The sequence below is a fragment of the Sminthopsis crassicaudata genome, chromosome 1 (assembly GCF_048593235.1).
Source record: "Sminthopsis crassicaudata isolate SCR6 chromosome 1, ASM4859323v1, whole genome shotgun sequence".
Taxonomy (NCBI): domain Eukaryota; kingdom Metazoa; phylum Chordata; class Mammalia; order Dasyuromorphia; family Dasyuridae; genus Sminthopsis; species Sminthopsis crassicaudata.
In genome coordinates, this window is record NC_133617.1 from 716779013 (window position 1) to 716797245 (window position 18233).

Sequence of the window (18233 nt, forward strand, 5' to 3'; positions counted from 1 at the left end):
ATAGAGAACTGACCCTAACTTATAAGAAATCAAACCATTCTCCAATTGATAAATGGTCAAAGGATATGAACAGACAATTCTCAGAGGAAGAAATTGAAACTATATCCACTCATATGAAAGAGTGTTCCAAATCACTACTGATCAGAGAAATGCAAATTAAGACAACCCTGAGATGCCACTACACACCTGTCAGATTGGCTAAGATGACAAGAACAAATAATGATGAATGTTGGAGGGGATGTGGGAAAACTGGGACACTGATACATTGTTGGTGGAGTTGTGGAAGAATCCAGCCATTCTGGAGAGCAATTTGGAATTATGCCAAAAAAGCTATCAAACTGTGCATACCCTTTGACCCAGCCGTACTACTACTGGGCTTATATCCCAAAGAAATACTAAAGAGCAGAAAGGGACCAGTATGTGCCAATATGTTTGTGGCAGCTCTTTTTGTAGTGGCTTGAAACTGGAAGATGAATGGATATCCATCGATTGGAGAATGGTTGGGTAAATTATGGTATATGAAGGTTATGGAATATTATTGCTCTGTAAGAAATGACCAGCAGGAGGAATAAAGAGAGGCTTGGAGAGACTTACATCAACTGATGCTGAGTGAAATGAGCAGAACCAGAAGATCGTTGTACACTTCAATGCTGTATGAAGATGTATGCTGATGGAAGTGGATATCTTCAACATAAAGAAGATCCAACTCACTTCCAGTTGATCAATGATGGACAGAAATAACTACACCCAGAGAAGGAACACTGGGAAGTAAATGTAAATTGTTAGCACTACTGTCTATCTACCCAGGTTACTTATACCTTTGGAATCTTATACTTAATGTGCAACAAGAAAATAGTATTTACACACATATAATGTATCTGTGTTATATTGTAACATATGTAAAATGTATGGGATTGCCTGTCATCAAAGGGAGAGAGTAGAGGGAGGGGGGATAATTTGGATAAATGAATATAAGAGATAATATTAAAAAAATTACTCATGCAAAAAAAATTATTATCTACTTTTTCTACCAATAGATGAAAAAGTATTTCAGATTACTTTTAGTGACAACAGTGTGGTGATTAAAGACAGTTTCAAAGTACTCTGGAAAATGTTGATCACATACAGAGAAAAAAATATGAAATCTGAAAGCAGATTAAAGCATAACATTTTCATGTTTTTCTTCCTTGTGTTCTTCCCTTTTTATTCAGTTCTTTCACAATTGCAAGTGTAGAAATATGTTTAATGTGATTGTCCATGTATTACATGTATCAAATTGCTCCCTGTCTGGAGGTGAGGTAAAAGGAAGGGAAGGAGAGAGAAAAATTTGGAATTCAAAAACTTACCAAGATAAAAATAGAAAATTTCTCTACATGCAATTAGGGGAAAATAAAATAATATTAAATAAAAAATAATTATTTTGAGTGATCTTATGTTGAAAATACTCTTTTAGACCTCTTTGTAATTGATATTACTAATTCTAAATGTTAGCATGATAATTAATTTTACCATCTATAGCTGTTTTTTTAATAAAGCTTTTTTTAATTTTCAAAACATATGCATGGATAATTTGAAAACATTCACCTTAGAATAGCCTTGTGTTTCAGATTTCCTCTTCCCTCTCCCTATCCCCTCCCATAGATGGCAAGCAATTTAATATATGTAAAACATGTTAAAATATATGTTAAATCCAATATGTATAAACATAATTATACAATTCTCTTGTGCACAACAGAAATCAGATTTAAAAAAAAAGAAGAAAGTAAATGAACAGGAAAACAAAATGCAAACAAACCACAACAAAAATAGTGAGAATGTTATGTTGTGATTCACAATCAGTTCCACTGTCCTCTCTCTCAGTGCATCTGGCTCTCTTCATAACAAGATTATTTAAACTGGCTTCAATCATCTCATTGTTGGAAAGAGTCACGTTCATCAGAACTGATCATCTTATAATATTGATGTTGTCATGTATAATGATTTCCTGGTTCTACTCATTTCATTTTTCATCAGTTCATGTAAGTCTCTCCAGACCTTTCTAAAATCATCCTCCTGATCATTTCTTATAGAACAATAATATCCCATAACATTCATGTAGCATAATTAGACATTCTCCAACTAATGGGCATCCACTCAGTTTCCAGTTTCTAGCCATTACAAAGAGGGCTGCCATAAACACTTTTTGCACATGTGGGTTCCTTTTTTTCTTTTAAAAATCTCTTTGGGATATAGGCCTGATAGAAACACTCCTGGGACAAATGATATGCACAATTTAATAACTTTTTCAACATAGTTCTAAATTGCATAGCTGGAGTTCTTAACTCTTCAGTTTTTTTTAGCTCCTTTGGCAGGCTGATGAAGGCTATGGACTCTTCCTGAAAATAATGGCTTATTGCCTAATTTTAATGCTATAGAGAATGCAAGATTTCATTAAAAGTTAGTGGAAATTAAAATATTAAAAATATATACAACTTACCAGACTCCTTGATATCTATCCAAGAATTTCTATGAGTTTTATGGAGTATTATATTTAGTTCCTGATCTATATAGAATGATGCTTTTGCTTAGATTCTCTAAGAAATTTCTTCTATAGAAGTAACATAAACCTGTGATGAATGTTCCATTAAAAAATTAAATTAAATTTGACAAGCATTTCTTATGTTTTCTCTCTGCATGTCATTGTCCTAGAAGGGATAAAGCAAGAGGGATACATATTCCTATATGTCTACATATAGAATACAGATAAGTCAATTGAAAGATTGATCAAACGATATAGATACATAAAAACATTTTCCCTGCCCTCAAGGAACTTACCTTTATTAAAGTCAAATTAAGGATTATATGGAAATGTTATAACCATAGAAACAATAACATTGGATGATTCACAAAAGTTATTTCATTTTTATAGCATTAATTTTCTTAAATACTGACATTTTGAAAAAAAATTTCCATGAAACCCTGTGTAAGCAAAAAACAATAAAGAAGAGCTCTGCTTTATTTTCCTGAAGCAAACTATATTATTGTCATCATATATTATGTTTATATTTAATTACAGAACTGGCCAAAAGAGTTCAGGGAATCTTGAGGCATTCCCACACTTTTTCTCTCCCTTTCTCTCCATCCCTCCCTCTCTCTCTCTCTCCCATTGGGAAGGACTGAATCAGTTATGATGTATGAATGTAATGGAACGTTATTGTTCTATAAGAAATGATGAGCACGTTAATTGCAGAAAAGCCTAAAAAGAACTGCATGAATTAATGGTGAAGTGGGCAGAACCAGGAGAACATTAACATACAGTAAGTGGAAAGTTGTATAATGATCAACTGTGATAGACTTAACTCTTCTCAACAATATAGTGATCCAAGACAGTTCCAATAGACTTGGGATGGAAAAAGCTATACATACCCAGAGAAAAAAGTTATGGAAATTGAATGTAGATTGATGCATATTATTTTCATATTTTTGTTGTTCTTTTATTTTATATGATTGTAATTTAATATTGTAATACAAGAAATTACAGGGCATCTAGGTGTCAGGCCAGGAGTAAGGAAGACATGAGCTCAAAACTATCCTTAGATACTAATTAGCTGTAAGTCATTTTATTTTCTTTGCTTCAATTGTCTTATCTCTAAAATGAGCTGGAGAAAGAAATGCAAAGCACTCCAGTATCTACCAAGAAAACCCAAGTGAGCTTATGGAAAATCAGACATGACTAAAATGATTGAACAATAAATATTGAAAAAAAAATCCCAAAGGTATGTTTTCAGAAAAAAAAATGAAAAAAAAAAACTTGATAAGATTCATGAGAACTGATGAAAAAGTAAGCAAAATCAGAACATTTTATAGAATAGTGACAATATAATAATGATGATTGACTGTGAAAGACTTAGCTAGTCTGATCAATATAATGATGTAAGAAAATTCCAAAAGACTCAAGAAGAAAAATATTATCTACCTCCCAAAAGAGAATTGAACAACACAGTGTAGTTTGAAGCATATTTTGTTTTCCTTCCCAAACATGGCCAATACTGAAATATGTTTTACGTGTTCTCACAGTTCTAATAAGTATCACACTTTGCTTTCTCTGTGGGTAGGAGAGGACCTGCAGGAATTGAAAGGATTTGCTATCTACATATATTAAAACACATTTTTAAAAACAATTTTAAAAGATAAAATGACTTCATAAAGACAGTCTATATTATTGTAGTTTTCATAATTGCCACAATACATCATATTTACTAATTAATTTAAAGTATGTAAAGATTTGTACACATCTGTGATCTCCTTTGATTCTCACAACCCAATAAGGTATGACTTTTGTTGTTGTTGTAGTTATTGTTATTGTTGCTGTTGTTTGTCGGTTTTATTAATTGGTGAATCTTAGGTTCAGAATGTCTGAATAACATAGAGATGTTATATGTTTGAAATAAAATTTAAAGCCAAGATTTCCTGATTCAATGTTCAGTGATCTATTTATTATGTCATGTTACTTCTATATAAATGTCTTTCATACCTCAGAATATACATAAATACTCTCCTTCAGCAAGCTAGATCCATTATATGTACCCCACACCTTTAATTTTCTGTGTTTTTCTCACTGAATTAAGCATTCTTATCATTATTTTCTATCAATAGAAAATTTTCTTTTTGTTATAATCCAACTATAACATCTCTCAAGGCTCAGTTCAAGTCACATTACTTTCTTGAAGTCAACTGAAATAATAAAGATATATTTTCTGTCTCTTCTCTGTTATCCAATAACACAATCTTCCAAAAACATTGCCATGTACTATTATCTTTTTATTATCATTTGCCTAAATTTCCCCATTTTCCTAGAAATGTGCCAATAAATGACCAGTAGTCAAAAATATTAATTTCCCATTATGTGACTTATAAAAGCATTTGCTTACATGTGTTGCTTATGTCTTCTTAATTAAAAAAAATAGTTCATAATTATATAGCTATAATTATTCTCATCATTACCATATATATGTTAAATTTTATATTAAAGTTGATTTAGGTTAATAGAAAATCCTCAAAATCTGCATGTTTCTTCAATGTCCATTTTTTCCTCATTAAGTATTATAGATAATTTTGCTAGATAGATATTTTGGTTGTAGGTATGGTTCTTTTGCTTGTGAGGATTCCAAGACCTTTAGTCTTTTAGTGTGGCTGCTGCTAAGTCCTGTACAATTCCAATTGTAGCTCCACTGTTTTTGATCTTTTTTTCTTGTTTTTTTTTTTTTTTTTTTTTTTTTTAACTAAATTCTTTCTTTGATCTGGGAGTTTTGCAATTTAGCAATAATGTTATGTGTTTTCCAAAAAGGATCTTCTTGTAGTGGTAATCAGTGTTTTGTTTTGTTTTTTTCTCCCCTATTTCTACTTTTCCCTCCTGTTGTATCACTTAAAGACAATTTTCTTAGATCATTTTTTTTTGCATTATTGTGTTAAGATCCTTTTTTTGAGCACAACTTACAGGCAGTCCATTATTCTTATACTTTCTCTTCTTGAGCTGTTCTCCAAATTTGTCATTTTTCTTATAAGATGTTTCATATTCTATTTTATAATATGTTTTGTTGTTTTTTGTCTCTCTTATCTTCACTGGCTTCCTTTTGACCAATTCTAATTTTCTAAGACTTATTTTCATCTTTGAGACTCTGATCTCCTTTTCTAATTGGTTAAGGTTTTTTCATAATCTTATTTTTATTTATTCATTTATTTATTCATTCATTCATTCATTCATTCATTCATTTATTTATTTATTTGTTTGTTTGTTTGTTTGTTTGTTTGTTTGTTTATTTATTTGTTTATTTTTTTAGTTTTTCCTCAAGGTCTCATTTAATTTTAAATTTCTTTTTAGAATCCTAGAAATTCTCTCTGGACAGGAAGCAATTTCACATTACTCTTTGGGATAGAAACATTTTTGTACTTCAGTGTCCTCCAGTCTTCCCTGTTCCTATAGGAGGTTTTACTGGTGAAATTCTTTCTTCTTTACTGGTTCAATTTTTTTAAAAAATAAGAGTTATTAATGTAAGCAATTATTTTTTTTTCTGGGAGGGGAGGAATGGTGTCTCTGGCTTCACTTCAGCTCTCCCCTCTGACCAGGAACCTCAAAGCAAAAGCTTCACCATACTGAAAGTGCATGTAGGCAGCTGTGTCCCTGTCCCACTGCCTCTCTCCTCACTTTGTGTTGGATCCTTTCTGCTTAGGCTGTATCTCTGCAGCACACCTGGGCTTGGCATTCCTAATCAGCTGAAGTTCACTAAATCTTCCCAGACAGTCCCCATCTCCACAAACAATCTGGGAGGTGAAAGCTGTTGTGGTTTTTCTGGAAACTCCAGCTATACACAGCTAACCACAGGCCTCTCCACTCCATTTTCCGTTTTCTAAGAAGCTAGCCTAGAGGTGTTTGCCCTTCATCAGGATTAATCCCAGTCCCTAAATCTTTCTTCAGACCTTCTTGGGTTGTATCATGAGAATCCCTGTTCTGCCCCAAATCTTCTTGATTTTTCACCAATCTATATTCTTCCTAAGATGCAAATTTATTCTCTTTGTAGACAAATTGGAAGAACTTGAAATTTACCAATAGACTCTGTCATCTTCTCAGAATCCTCCTTGCAATTATTTTTTCATAAACTCCTGTGAAAGAAGCCTCATTTCATAATTTGGAAACATGAACGTTTAGACAAACTTTTAAAGGAAAATAGCAATTGTTAAATTTAAATTTTAATAGGAAAATAGAAAATGAAGAATAAGATTGGAATTTAAGTTGCCAGAATTCTGGTCCATCTCCTTCTTCCATTCCAAACTGACAAGAACCACAATTATGATGGAGGAAGTAGGACTTTCTGACTACACTCAATGTGAGCTAAATATTATGAATATAAATAACTACAGCAGGAATGAAATCCTATAATGATCATGAACAGCATATTCATTGAAATAGTCAGTAGCATCTATTTAAAACCATCAGGACTATCATATGTAGTGGGGATAAACTGGAACCATATATAATTTGGGCATACAGGATGATACCATAAACAAATTAGGAGAGAAAGGGATAATTAATATTCAGATCTTTGGAAAAGGGAGTAATTTATGACCAAAGAAAAGTTATAGAATATAGAAAAGCAAAATGAAGCACTTTGATTACATTAAATTAAAACTTTTTGCCCAAACAAAACCAACAAAAACAAGATGAAAGGCAAGTGCAAAGCTGGGGAAAATCTTTACATTCAGTATTTCTGAGAAAGGTCTCATTTCTAAAATATATAAATAACTTTATAAAATTTCTAATAATACACATAATTACCCAATTGATAAAAGATCAAAGGATATTGACAGATAATTTTCAGATGATGAAATTAAAGTCATTTATAGTTATGTGAAAAAATCCTCTAAATTACTATTGATTAGAGAAGTGAAAATTAAAACAAATCTGAGGTACCACCTCTTACTTCTCAGTTTGGCTAAGAAGACAGGAAAGGATAATGATAAATGTTGGAGGGGATGTGGGAAAATTGGGACACTAATGTATTGTTGGTGGAACTGTGAATGGATCCAATCATTGTGGAGAACAATCTGAAAATATGCTCAAAGGGCTATAAAATTGTACATACCTATTGAGCCAGCAGTGCTTATTCTTATTTTATACTATTGTACAAATACAGTACATCACTCTTTGATGATGATATGATGGTATACTTAAAAAACCCTAGAGAATTAACTAAAAACTATTAGAAATAATTTACAACCTTAGCAAAGTTGCAGGATACAAAATAAATTCACATAAATCATCAGCATTTTTATACATCACTAACAAAATTCAACAGCAAGAGATAGAAAGAGAAATTCCATTTAACATTACTACCAATAGTATAAAATATTTGGGAATCTATCTCCCAAGGGAAAGCCCGGAACAATAGATGAGCAAAACTACAAAATACTTTCCACATAAATAAAATCAGATCTAAACAACTGGAAAATTATCAAGTGCTCTTGGATACATTGAGTGAATATAATATTACCTAAACTAATATATTTATTTAGTGTTATATCAAACTCCTAAGAAACTATTTTACTGACAGAAAAAAAAAATCATTGAGGAAGACAAAAGGTCAAGAATTTCAAGGGAATTAATGGGAAAAAAATGAAGGTGGCCTAGCTGTACCAGATCTAAAATTATATTATAAAGCAGTAGTCATCAAAACCATTTGGTGTTAGTTAAGAAATGGAATAGCTGATCAATGATCAAGGTTAGCTTCACAGGACAAAATAGTCAATGACTATAGTAATCTAGTATTTGACAAACCCAAAGACACAGTTTTGGGGATAAGAATACACTATTTAACCAAGCAGCATTTCTACTGGTCTTATGTCCCAAAAAGATCTTAAAGAAGGGAAAGGGTCCTGTATGTGTAAAAATGTTTGTGGCAGCCCTTTTTGTAATGACTAGAAACTGGAAACTGATGCCCATCAGTTGGAGAAGGGCTGATTATGGTGTATGAATGTTATGTAATATTATTTTTCTGTAAGAAATGACCAGCAGGATGATTTCAGAGAGGCTTAGTGAGACCTCCATGAACTGATGCTAAGTTAAATGAACAGAACCAGGAGATCTTTATACATAGCAACAAGAAGACTATATGAAGATCACTTCTGATGGATGTGGCTCTCTTCAATAATGGGATGAACCAAACCAGCTTCTGTTATGGGCCAGAACTTGAAACAAGGTGCTAAGTTACTGGAATTGATAGAATCAATTATTATGTACTGAGTATTTATTAAAGTTCACACCTTTAAAAGAGCATATATAATCTAGGAACCTCAATCAGGATGCACTTCAGGAGATTCAGAGCCAGGATTCAATAGACAAGATTCAGAATTCGAGGAGATTCACAAGTCAGAGGACAGAAGCTCACAAGCCCACTCTTGGAGGCAGAGTCAGATTCATTCCATTTTCCACCTTTATGCTTTGGATTCAGAGGGAGCAAGAGGCTGAAGCTGCCAGAGACAAAGGACTAATAGCAAGAGCTCTTGGAACCAAAGAGAGAGATAGGCCTCTATTAAAGCTAACTGGGCCACAGGAAAAGATTCAAGAATTTGAAGGCAAAAATAAAGGATGTGGATGTTAATCCGTGGCTGCATTTGAGTTGATTATTACTCTGGATTGAAACTAAGGCTGTTTCCAGAAGCCCCCCAAGAAACCTGCTCCCAGAGAACATTATATTTTTGAGATGAACATTACAAGTTCCAATTGTTCGGTGACGAAGAGAGCCATTTACACCCAGAGAGAGGACTATAGCATTTTCATTCTTTCTGTTGTTGTTTGCTTGCATTTTGTTTTCTTTCTCAGGTTTTTTTTTTTTTTTTTTTTCATTTTTGATCTGATTTTTCTTGTGCAGCGAGATAGCTATAAATATGCATACATATATTGGATTTTAACATACTGAACATGTATTGAATCATCTGCCAATAAGGGGAGAGGGTGGTGGGAAGGAGGAAAAAAAATTGGAACAGAAAGTTTTGGAGGGATTAATGCTGAAAATATGTTTTCAGCATATGTTTTGTAAATTAATGGCTTTAATAATTTTCTTTAATTAGAAAAGGAGTGGTTGCTCATCATTTGGGTAATGGCTAAACAAGATGAGGTATATAAAGGTAATGGAAGATTATTGTTCTAAAAAAATGATGAACAAGCTGGTTATAGAAAGGTCTGGAAATATTTATATGAAACGATGCTGAGTGAAGCAAGCAGAACCAGGAATATCTTGTACACAATAACAACAATTATGTGCAATGATCAACTATTAAAGGCTTGGTCCTTCTCTGTAGTTGTGATCAAAACCCTATCCTAATAGACTTTAGATAGAACATGCCATCTTCAATCAGAAAAAAAAAAGAAAGGGAAAATGGAAGAAGGAAGGAAGGAAGGAAGGAAGGATGTTGGTAGAATAAGATGACATTGTATTCACTATTTATTAACAATAGATTTCCCAAACATTTATCAAAATCACACAAAATAACTGGAAAATATGTGAATGAAATGCTTTTTCTTTAATAGTTATTAATAGTCTAATACAGCAAACAGAGATATAGACTTAGTACTTTCCATTTTCATGAAGAAAACCCAACATGGAGAACAATAAAACTGAATTGCTTTTGTAGAATAAGATACAACATCACCAAGTATTGATTGCATGAAGGCAAATAACATGGATGTGTAAATACTGAAAAGGGGTTGACCTTTGGACTCAAAGAGTTCACGGTGGGAAAACATAAAAAAAACAAAATATCAATTAAATAATAACAAGGAAACAAGTGACCAAAACTTGACAGTCTCAGGTTATGAAATTTAATTGGAACTGCAAAATATAGAATCTATGCAAGAGTACAAAAATTTTTGAAAGATTTTGAAAATATGTAATGATCTAGGTACAAAATTGAATGAGAATAAAGGAGCATAAATGGACTTTAGACACATTTTTGATTCAGAAAATGATTCAAGTATCTGAAGAAAAAAATACTTTGATATAATAGAAACAGTGTTGAATTTGAAGTGAGAGAAATGCAGGTTCAGTTTCCCCTTAGATATTTTATATTTGTATGATTCCAAATCAATACATTAATTCTTCTGAATGTTACTTTTTTTCAGATTTTTTTATTAAAGCTTTTTATTTACAAACCATATGCATGGGTAATTTTTCATTATTGATCCTTGAAAAACCTTATGTTCCAAATTTTCCCCTCCTCTCACCCTCTCCCCTAGATGGAAAGTAATCCAATACATGTTGAATATGTAAAAATATGTTAAATCCAATACATTTACATATATTTATACAATTATCTTGCTGCACAGGAAATATCAGATCAAGAAAGGAAAAAAAAATGAGAAAGAAAAAAAAATGCAAGCTAACAATAGAAAGAGTGAGAATGCTATGTTATGCTTCACACTCAGTTCCCACAGTCCCACAGTCCTACAGTCCTCTCTCTGGGTAGATGATGAAGAGATGTCTCTCTTCATCACCAGATTATTAGAATTGATCTGAATCATCTCATTGTTGGAAAGAGCCACGTCCATCAGAATTGATCATCTTACAATCTTGTTGATGCTGTGTACAATGATCTCCTGGTTCTGCTCATTTTACTTAGCATCACTTCATATAAATCTCTCAGGCCACTCTGAAATCATTCTGCTGATCATTTTTTATAGAACAATAATATTCCACAACATTTACATACAATAATTTATTCAGGCATTCTCCAACTAATGGGCATCCATTCAGTTTCCAGTTTCTTGCCACTATAAAAAGGACTGCCATAATGAATGTTACTTTTCTAATCTATAAAAGAGAATTCATGTGAAAGTGTTATTGTGAAATTTGTATGAAATACATGTAAATGCTTTGAAAACTTTTAAAAACTATGCAAATGTGAATTATTATTATTATTACATGATTCTTCCAGTAAGAATGTAATCATATCCCCCAATGCATGAAAATTGACTATCCTTTTATTTGTCATGTTTTTCCTCCTTTTGACCAGATTTTTCTTGTTCAGCATGACAGATATGGAAATGGAAATATGTTTAGAGGATTTACACATGTTTAACCTAGATCAGATTGCTTGCTGTCTTGGGGATGAAATAGGAGGGGGAAAAAGAAGAAAAATCTAGAATATATTTTTGCAAAGATGAAAATTGAAAACTATCTTTGCCTCTATTTGAAAAAAAAAGTATTATTAATACTATAAAGTGAATTTGAACTTGATATAGAACTGTTTCTTTGGGAGGCAAATACTTTTTTCTATGATAGGATTTTCATATAATGACTGCCTTAATGATAGAGAAGTTGAAATAAGTAATCATGATTTATATATTGATTATACCAGATAATTTACAGTTCTACCATTCTATAGGAGTAACTAAAGATCTGTAATTAATGATGCTGATTCTCCTAACTCCCCCATCATCTTTCTCTTATTTGTCCCTTTTCCTTTCCTTGTCTCTGTTCTTCTGACCTTCTTCTCTCTGTTTTGCCCCCACTATCTATAAATCCTAAATAATTACTATTCAAGCAATTAATCATTTCTGATGCTGAAAAATAGAAATATTAATTTATTTTATATAATTCCCCAAAATTCCCTCTAGACTTCAAACATCTATTACTTTTCTGGACATTGTGATAATAATAATGCTAACTTCATCAGTGGAAGTCACATAAAAATGACATATTCAGCATTTCTCAATTGGTCCATACCTATTAGAAATTCCCAAGATGTCACTTAGCCTAAAAATATTGTCTAGTGTTCCATTCCTAAAGGCATTATTATGCTAACAATAAATCTGGAACAGGCTGTAAGCAGAGGGTGGTTTGTGATGTATGCAATATCCATCATATTCTGACCCCAAAGAATATCAATTACATGCTTCTGGGATCCTTGAACAAAGTAGTTTTATTACACCTGTCAATATACTTAGGTTGACTATGTGATACACATTTTCTTTGTCAAAAACAAAAAGAAACAAAAACTAAAAAAATTTGGTCCAAGGAAATATTTCCATTTCTTGTGATGTCATCTCCAATGTTGTTTGTCATATCAATCCATTGGGGAAAAGAATATTTATAGAGCATTTGAAATACGGAGTCAAAATCTAGCATAAATCACTTGAAAATCTAGCACTCAGAGATCCTTTCCAAAGTACAATTCATATATCTTCAAATGGGAAATTTTATGGTCACAATAACAACAAACAAAATTATAATCATATTGTTCTTTTAAGTGCAATTTTTAAAAAATGGATTCCACTGCAGATTTTTTTCTGACCACTAAAATTTACTAATGAAAATCTGCATGACTTTGTTTAATATTTTCATAGCAACTTGAAAAATTTGGGGCAATTTATTTAGAACTCATTTAGACAATAAATAATTCTGCCTCTTTGAGTGGTAATATTATATAATTTTTCCATGTAATAAATTAGATATGTATTTATTTTTTGCACAAAAATTGAATGAACTTCATCATCATCATCACCACCATCCTCATTGTCATTGTTATTATTATTATCACTTTGTTGCCATCATCCTTCTCAATATGTGATGTTTAAATAGTGGTTTAATGTTAATGAAGGGATATTTAACATTACACCTACACAATTCATAGAAAGTGATCCAACAATACTGTAGAGCAGCTGCTATTATTCTCAATCTCATATAACAGAAATCATGACTAAAGAATAGAATTGATTTAGTTTTGACATTCAATGTCTGGAGTAGGATTTAAAGCAGTTTTCCTTACTCCATGTTCTGCATTTAATATATGGTATCATTATGATTTTTAATCATAACAATCACATAAACTTAAATAAGGCAGTTAATAACAGTGCTTTTTTATTTTAACGAACATTCTTTCTAAATTTCTTTTTTCTTTTCTAAAATTCTACTACTGCAAATCCTTCAAAGCATTGACAAAACTCCTAAAAATGTGCAAACCACATTCTGTTCCAATACTTCCAGAATCTCTTTATAAGAGAAGTAAAGAGAAAACTTCCATTCTCCATAAACTATAAAAGTAATTTGACCACACTTCTCCCTCCACAATGTGAATTGCTATATGAAACCTTATGATTTAATTGATATGGATTAATGCTTTTCTGTAGATTCTGGTACATTGTTGCAATTTAAAGTAATATGTATATACATACATATTAATATAAATATTAGAGGTTATCTTCAAAAAATGAATTTGCTACTTAGCTACTCATATACCATAAATATTGTTCATTTTTGCAATAGCTGCACCTATCAAAAGAAATATGATGCACATATATTTATCAATCAAAACTTGTAATAATGGAACACATTACCTGCACAGCAGCTCATGAATGGCAGCAGAATTATCAGTTTCCATAGCAACCTCATCTCCACTTTCCAAGGTCAAAAATTTCTCCCATCCAATCAGCAGTGAAAGATAAATATCTTGCAATTTCTATCCCAAGAGGCTAGAAAAAATAAAAGACTATAAACATTAACTATATGAATATGCACAAGCATCCTATTTCATAATATAATAATTCAAGTTAAAATACACTTAATAGATGAAAGTGTCTCTTTTTTATCTCTGTATTATTCCTAGTACTTAACATCACATTTTAAAAACTGTAGGAAATTTATAAATGCCTCCTGAATGGAATTTTGGTAATATATGAGAATAAATGGGATTTATGTATTTATGTGGTTTTTTTTTTGTTTTGTTTTGTTTTTGCTTTTGTTTTTGTTTTTTGTTTTTTGTTTTTTGTTTTTTTTTCCCTAATGTGGGATTCTATTGCTAAGGGAATTTCCTGTGTACTTGAGTGTAAAGGGCTAAAACTCTGAATAAGTACACTTGAATCAGATAATGGAGCACCTAAAGCTAATTACCTATTGGACAATGGCTCTATTAGCATATGTTTGAAATTGTTCTTCTCTCAGTTAATGCTGGCTCAATGTGTGGGGTTAAGAGAATTGTAGGTAAGTATTAGGGGGTATAGTGAGGAGGTGAGAGAACTTAACTTGGGCTCAGGATGAGGAGGAGAAAAGTGTGGAGATTCTGGACTCTAGAATCAAGGAGGGATCCTTGGCAAAATTCCAGCAGTTTTGTCCATCTAGTTTACTTCTCCCACTAAAGACCAAGAACTTTTGCTTATCCTGACTCTGGCTGATCCTGAGACCTCCAGGGAGCTAACTTGGACTTTACAATTGACTATTAATTTCTAGAAAATTCCTGGGACATCTCCTAAATGCTAATTGATTAACTAAGACTCAAAAATGTTAAGTGACTTATTGAGCATCATATCACTAGAATCCAACTTGGGATGTGAAGTCAGGGACTGCTGACTCCAATTCTGAGTTTCAATTTATATCAGGATGTCTTTTTGATGTATATACTATATTTTCTCTTCATTACAAATGTCTTCCAATGTTTCATTAAGTTAGAGATGTAAAACCAGTGACTGAAAAGCTCTAGAAGTTCCAACAAATATGAAAAATCATCAATCTTACTGACATGTTTGGTTTTGCTATTATTCTATATGTTAGTTTTCTGATATTATTCTGTTAGTCATCTGAAGAAAATCTTAGCTAAGCTCATATGTATATCAGGCTGACTATAAGGATTATCATTTGCCCTTTGTTCTTGAAGAGAACAAGACATATATGAGATGATACCATGAAATGGAAATGGAATGAAGTGAGCTATGACAGTGCAAAGTCATCAACTTCATTTCCTATTCCAGAGTCATTTGGATTCAGTGGAAAGATCTAGATCAGGAGAAGTGGAGATGTCCCTGGATACAATTGGAGACCTTGACCTTAAAGTTAGTTTTTAATGGGTTTTGACTGAGGCAATATCCATTTGGTCATTAAGGATAGATAAGATAGGCTAAGGAATGGTATACTGAGTGGAGTCAGAGAACCAGGGTTAGAATTTAGCCCCTGATACTAACTTACTGGGGGATATTTATTTGTCATCTTTGGACCCAAATTCCCTTATCAGCAAGTTGAGAATATTGCCTAGTCTCTCTCTTGAGATTCTTTCCAAGGCCAATATTATATAGTTCAGTGAGAAATCTCAACTCACAATTATATAAATACCTCAGTTTTATTCCTTGGAGAGGTCTTTCTAACTGGGAGGGCCAGTTTATATAATCTAGCAAGCCAAGGGGGCCTTCCAAGGAGAAGACAGAATGTTTGAGAAAATATGTTTTTTTTTTGTTTTATCTTTTTCTTTTTTCTTCCTTCATGCTAACAGTAACTTCACAGAAACAAAGATCTGATTTATTTATTTTTTTATTTTTTTTAATTATAGTTCTTATTTATAGATATATGCATGGGTAATTTTACAGCACTGACAATTGCCAAATCTTTTGTTTCAATTTTTCCCTTCCCCCACCCAGATGGCAGGCTGACCAATACATGTTAAATATGTTAAAGTATAAATTAAATACAATATTTGCATACATGTCCAAATAGTTGTTTTGCTGTACAAAAAGAATTGGACTTTGAAATAGTGTATAATTAGCCTGTAAGGGAAATCAGAAATGCAGGTGGACAAAAATAGAGGGTTTGGGAATTCTATGTAGTGGTTCATAGTCATCTCCCAGAGTTCTTTCACTGGGGATAGCTGGTTCAGTTCATTACCGTTCTATTGGAATTGATTTGGTTCATCTCATTGTTGAAGATGGCCACATCCATCAGAATTGATCATCATATAGTATTGTTGTTAAAGTATATAATGATCTCTTGGTCCTGTTCATTTCACTCAGCATCAGTTGATGTAAGTCTCTCCAGGCCTTTCTGAAATCTTCCTGTTGGTCATTTCTTACAGAACAATAATATTTCATAATATTCATATACCACCATTCTCCAATTCAGCGATTCTCCAATTGATGGGCACTACAAAGAGGGCTGCCATAAACATTCTTGCACATACAGGTCCCTTTCCTTTCTTTACAATCTCTCTGGGATATAAGCCCAGTAGTAAGGCTGCTGGGTCAAAGGGTATGTACAGTTTGATAACTTTTTGAGCATAGTTCCAAATTGCTCTCTAGAATGGCTGAATGTATACACAATTCCACCAACAATGTATCAATGTTTTTGTTTTCCCACATCTCCTCCAACATTCTGCATTATCTTTCCCCGTCATTCTAGCCAATGTGACAGGTGTATAGTGGTATCACAGAGTTGTCTTAATTTGCATTTTTCTGATTAATAATGACTTGGAGTATCTTTTCATATGGGTAGAAATAGTTTCAATTTCTTCATCTGAAAATTGTTCATATCCTTTGACCATTTATCAATTGGAGAAAGGCCTGATTTCTTTTCTTTTTTTTTTTTTTTTTAATGTGTGTGTGTGTGTGTGTGTGTGTGTGTGTATAGAAACTAAGTAGGTACTTATCTGTTGATGGCTGAAAGCTGATTAGTCTTTGAGCTAAAACACCTCTACAATACTTTTTTTTTTTTTTTTTTAGGCCTGATTTCTTTTCAAAAAATTTTCAATTTGATATAATCAAAGTTTTCTATTTTGTGATCATTAATGATCTCTAGTTCTTCTTTGGATATAAATTCATTCCTCTTCCACAGGTCAGAGGGGTAAACTATCCTATGTTCTTCTACTTTATTTATAATCTCATTCTTTATGCCTAGGTCATGAACCCATTTTGACCTGATTTTGGTATACACTGTATGCCGTACACCGTTTGGTGTATGGTGTTAAGTGTGGGTCAGTGCCTAGTTTCTGCCATATTAATTTCCAATTTTCCCAGCAATTTTTGTCAAACATTAAGTTCTTATCCCAAAAGCTGGGGGGTCCTTGGGTTTGTCAAACACTAGATTATTAAAGTTATTGATTATTTTGTCCTTTGAACCTAACCTATTCCACTGATAAACTAGACTATTTCTTAGCCAATACCAAATGGTTTTGGTAATCGCTGCTTTATAATATAATTTTAGATATGGTACAGCTAAACCACTTTCATTTGATTTTTTTTTCATTAATTCCCTTGAAATTCTTGACCTTTTGTTTTTCCATATGAACTCTGTTGTTATTTTTTCTAGGTCATTAAAATAGTTTTTTGGGAGTCTGATTGTTATAGTGCTAAATAAATAGATTAGTTTAGGTAGTATTGTCATCTTTATTATATTTGCTCCCCTTATCTAAGAGCATTTTATCCAGTTGGTCAGATCAGACTTAATTTGTATAGAAAGTGTTTTGTAGTTTTGCTCATACAGTTTCTGATTTTCCTTTGGCAGATAGATTCCTAAATATTTTATACTATCAATAGTTACTTTAAATGGAATTTCTCTTTGTAACTCTAACTGTTGGATTTTGTTAGTGACAAATAAAAATGCTGATGATTTATGTGGGTTTGTTTTGTATCCTGCAACTTTGCTAAAGGTGTAGATTATTTCTAATAGCTTTTTAGTAGAATCAAAGATATGATTTCATTGCCAAGTGGAATTCATCTGAGCTCCTTGGAATCCTTGGCTCTCCTAGAGGCCTGACTCAGGGTTCCCCACCTTCTCCATTGGGTCTTTCTAATAATACTCCTCCATTTTTATCCCTCCTGCCACTCCTAATAATCCTTCTCCTCCCTCCTAGTTACTTCATGTTTTCCCAGTATATTCTTTATGTTTGCTTATCTGGGTACAAGTGGTATTCTCCCACTATCTAAAATGCCAGCTCTTTGTAAATAG

General features: G+C 32.4%; 1 protein-coding gene across 1 annotated transcript in view; it reads right to left on the reverse strand.

The window, feature by feature from the left end:
• The window catches only part of CNTN6 (contactin 6), a 536373-nt gene that overhangs the window by 432796 nt on the left and 85344 nt on the right, over window positions 1-18233 (reverse strand). Inside the window, exon 2 of the mRNA XM_074284067.1 lies at window positions 13868-14002. Coding sequence (XP_074140168.1) covers window positions 13868-13922 — 55 coding nt within the window. The 5' untranslated portion in view covers window positions 13923-14002. The remainder of the gene's footprint in view (window positions 1-13867; window positions 14003-18233) is intronic.